General features: G+C 29.6%; 1 protein-coding gene across 1 annotated transcript; it reads right to left on the bottom strand.

Annotated features, from left to right (window-relative positions):
• Positions 1–212: 212 nt before the first annotated feature.
• Positions 213–1,258, bottom strand: LOC132803902 (uncharacterized). Its single transcript, XM_060817714.1, has 3 exons — positions 972–1,258; positions 699–828; positions 213–600 (listed from the first exon to the last, which is right to left on the bottom strand). The coding sequence occupies exons 1-3, from the start codon at positions 1,199–1,201 to the stop codon at positions 526–528; spliced, it is 435 nt and encodes a 144-aa protein (XP_060673697.1). The 5' UTR covers positions 1,202–1,258; the 3' UTR covers positions 213–525.
• Positions 1,259–2,139: the final 881 nt, after the last annotated feature.

Below are 2,139 nucleotides of genomic sequence, written 5' to 3'. Positions count from 1 at the left end.
CCGATGATCCATTTCCAATCCTCCATATACATCCTCTTGCAATAACATCACTTCCCCACATTAAACTTATAGTGATTTTTCTTTTTGTCATTTTTGTTTTTAACAAATTTCAGTCTTGTAGTAACTTAATTTTTACTAACCGATGAATTTTAGATATATAAAAAACACAATATATATACCTATAGATATAGATATAGATATGTATATACAGATATATATTCTCTTAGAGATTCTAATTTCCTTACATATATATTAAGCGTACATAATTTCCTTACATATATTTGATTGGAAAATTAAAATACAGCCCCAAAAGGCAATGTACTGCAACTGCTCAAACAAAAATAGCAATTAAAAAGAAACACCACAAAATGACTGTAATTGTAAACAAAATAAAAGATAGTAAAAGCCAAAAAAGAGTAACCTAAAACAACACAGCTGAAATTAAAGAGAGAATTGAAGGGTGTCGAACTACTGATCACGTTGGGATATGCAGATATGGAGCTCTATTATGCCTCATACGTTCAATTAATTACCAGTCGCAATTCTCCACCAGATAATACACAGACCCGTTAAGTGAAAAGCCCACAAAAGCTGGGAAAGCTGTAAATTAATAAGTAAGGAGGGAAAAAAAAATTAAATAAAAATGAAAGATGAGAAAAAAAAAATTTTTAATGAAAAATTAGAAGGGTTTTCATTACCGTTATGCATAAAAACAAGGCCAAAGAGATAGCAACCTTAAGACTACGAGATTCTGATGATCTATAAGGGCTTGGTGATGCTTCAGAGCTGCTATTGCATATATTATCATGATAATCATCCACTTCTTTCCTGCAAATTAAGAATATATATTTAATGTCAAAATCTCTCTGTATGTGTATATATATAAATATATATTTGATTTTTTTTTTTTTTGAAAGGAAAAAAAAAATGAAGAAAAAGTGGGAAAATGACAGAAGAAGAAGATCACTTACAGAACCCGGCTGGTGAGAAAGACGAATAGCAAAGAGAGCGGGTAGATGGATAGGAATAGTGAGTAGGGATTGGAGGTGGGATTGGTGGAGGTGCAATAATGGGTGGTATTCAAGGCTGATGGAACTGCAAAACCAAACGTATAAATTGCGTGAAAAACATAAAGACAAAAGAACACACTCTGTTTCTTCATCAACATCACCACAGCCTTCAACCAGGTTTTCATACCCATTTTTTTTTTTTTAAATGTTTGAGAGAGTTGAGAGCCTTTTTTATATTAAGAGTAGTAGTGGCGGCTGCAATGCGAAAATGTTTTAATGCCCTAAAAGATTGGGGTTTGATCAGAAATAAGGAAGATATTTGGTCAAATTTAGATATACACGTATTTTATTTTCTTCCAATTGGGTTTAATACAGTTTGGATTTTATGTATTTCTTTCACAAATATATATATATATATATATTTTATAAGTTTTTATTCTAATTATTTGTTTATGCTGCTTTTGTAATTAATTACATTGTGCCCCTAATTAATTAAGTGCGTTTTTCTTTCATAATCTCGCCCACATGCCCCAAATCATTATATCATCACAAAAACAGCTATTCATTATATAGTGGTTCTAAGACATGAAATAACCGATTTATGTGAATTTTGAAATTCAAAATCAATTAGTTTCATTCCTTTTTCATACAAAAGTCCCTTTTTTGGTAATTTGCAGTACGAAAGGGTCTCACCCAGTTGCTTCTTTTGCATATATATATATACACACACACAATTCTTGAGTCTCTTTGAATTTGATGACCAAAAAAAAAAAAAAAAAAAATTCGTAATCTCTTTTTTTTATAAAGAACTGAAAATGAAAAACGTAATCTTTTAATTATGATTTTATTTTAGTGAACCAATATTCTCTTATTTTTATTTTTGTCAGAAACACAAAAGTAAATTATATTCCATCATTGGAGATTTCAAATTACATCCCGAAAATTGCTAGTCCTTGTATATAAAGTGGTACCCAATAATTGATTTATTTGAATTGTGAAATACAAAATTAATATTAATTTCTTACCTTTTTTTTTTTTAATGAAAGATTAATTTCTTACTATTTTCATGTGTAATGTCCCGCTTTTGTAATTTTGAGTATGAAAAGGAATCTCCCAGTTGCTTCTTTTG

This window comes from Ziziphus jujuba, chromosome 5, assembly GCF_031755915.1.
Source record: "Ziziphus jujuba cultivar Dongzao chromosome 5, ASM3175591v1".
Classification (NCBI taxonomy): domain Eukaryota; kingdom Viridiplantae; phylum Streptophyta; class Magnoliopsida; order Rosales; family Rhamnaceae; genus Ziziphus; species Ziziphus jujuba.
This window is presented reverse-complemented; position numbering and strand designations above follow the sequence as displayed.

Excerpts from the sequence above, each read along its gene's own strand:
- LOC132803902 (XM_060817714.1), bottom strand. The coding sequence starts at position 1,201 with ATGGGTATGAAAACCTGGTTGAAGGCTGTGGTGATGTTGATGAAGAAA. Across the intron at positions 829-971 it reads TTTCTCACCAGCCGGGTTCT|GAAAGAAGTGGATGATTATC; the intron begins GTAAGTGATCTT and ends CTTAATTTGCAG. Across the intron at positions 601-698 it reads CCTTGTTTTTATGCATAACG|CTTTCCCAGCTTTTGTGGGC; the intron begins GTAATGAAAACC and ends ATTAATTTACAG.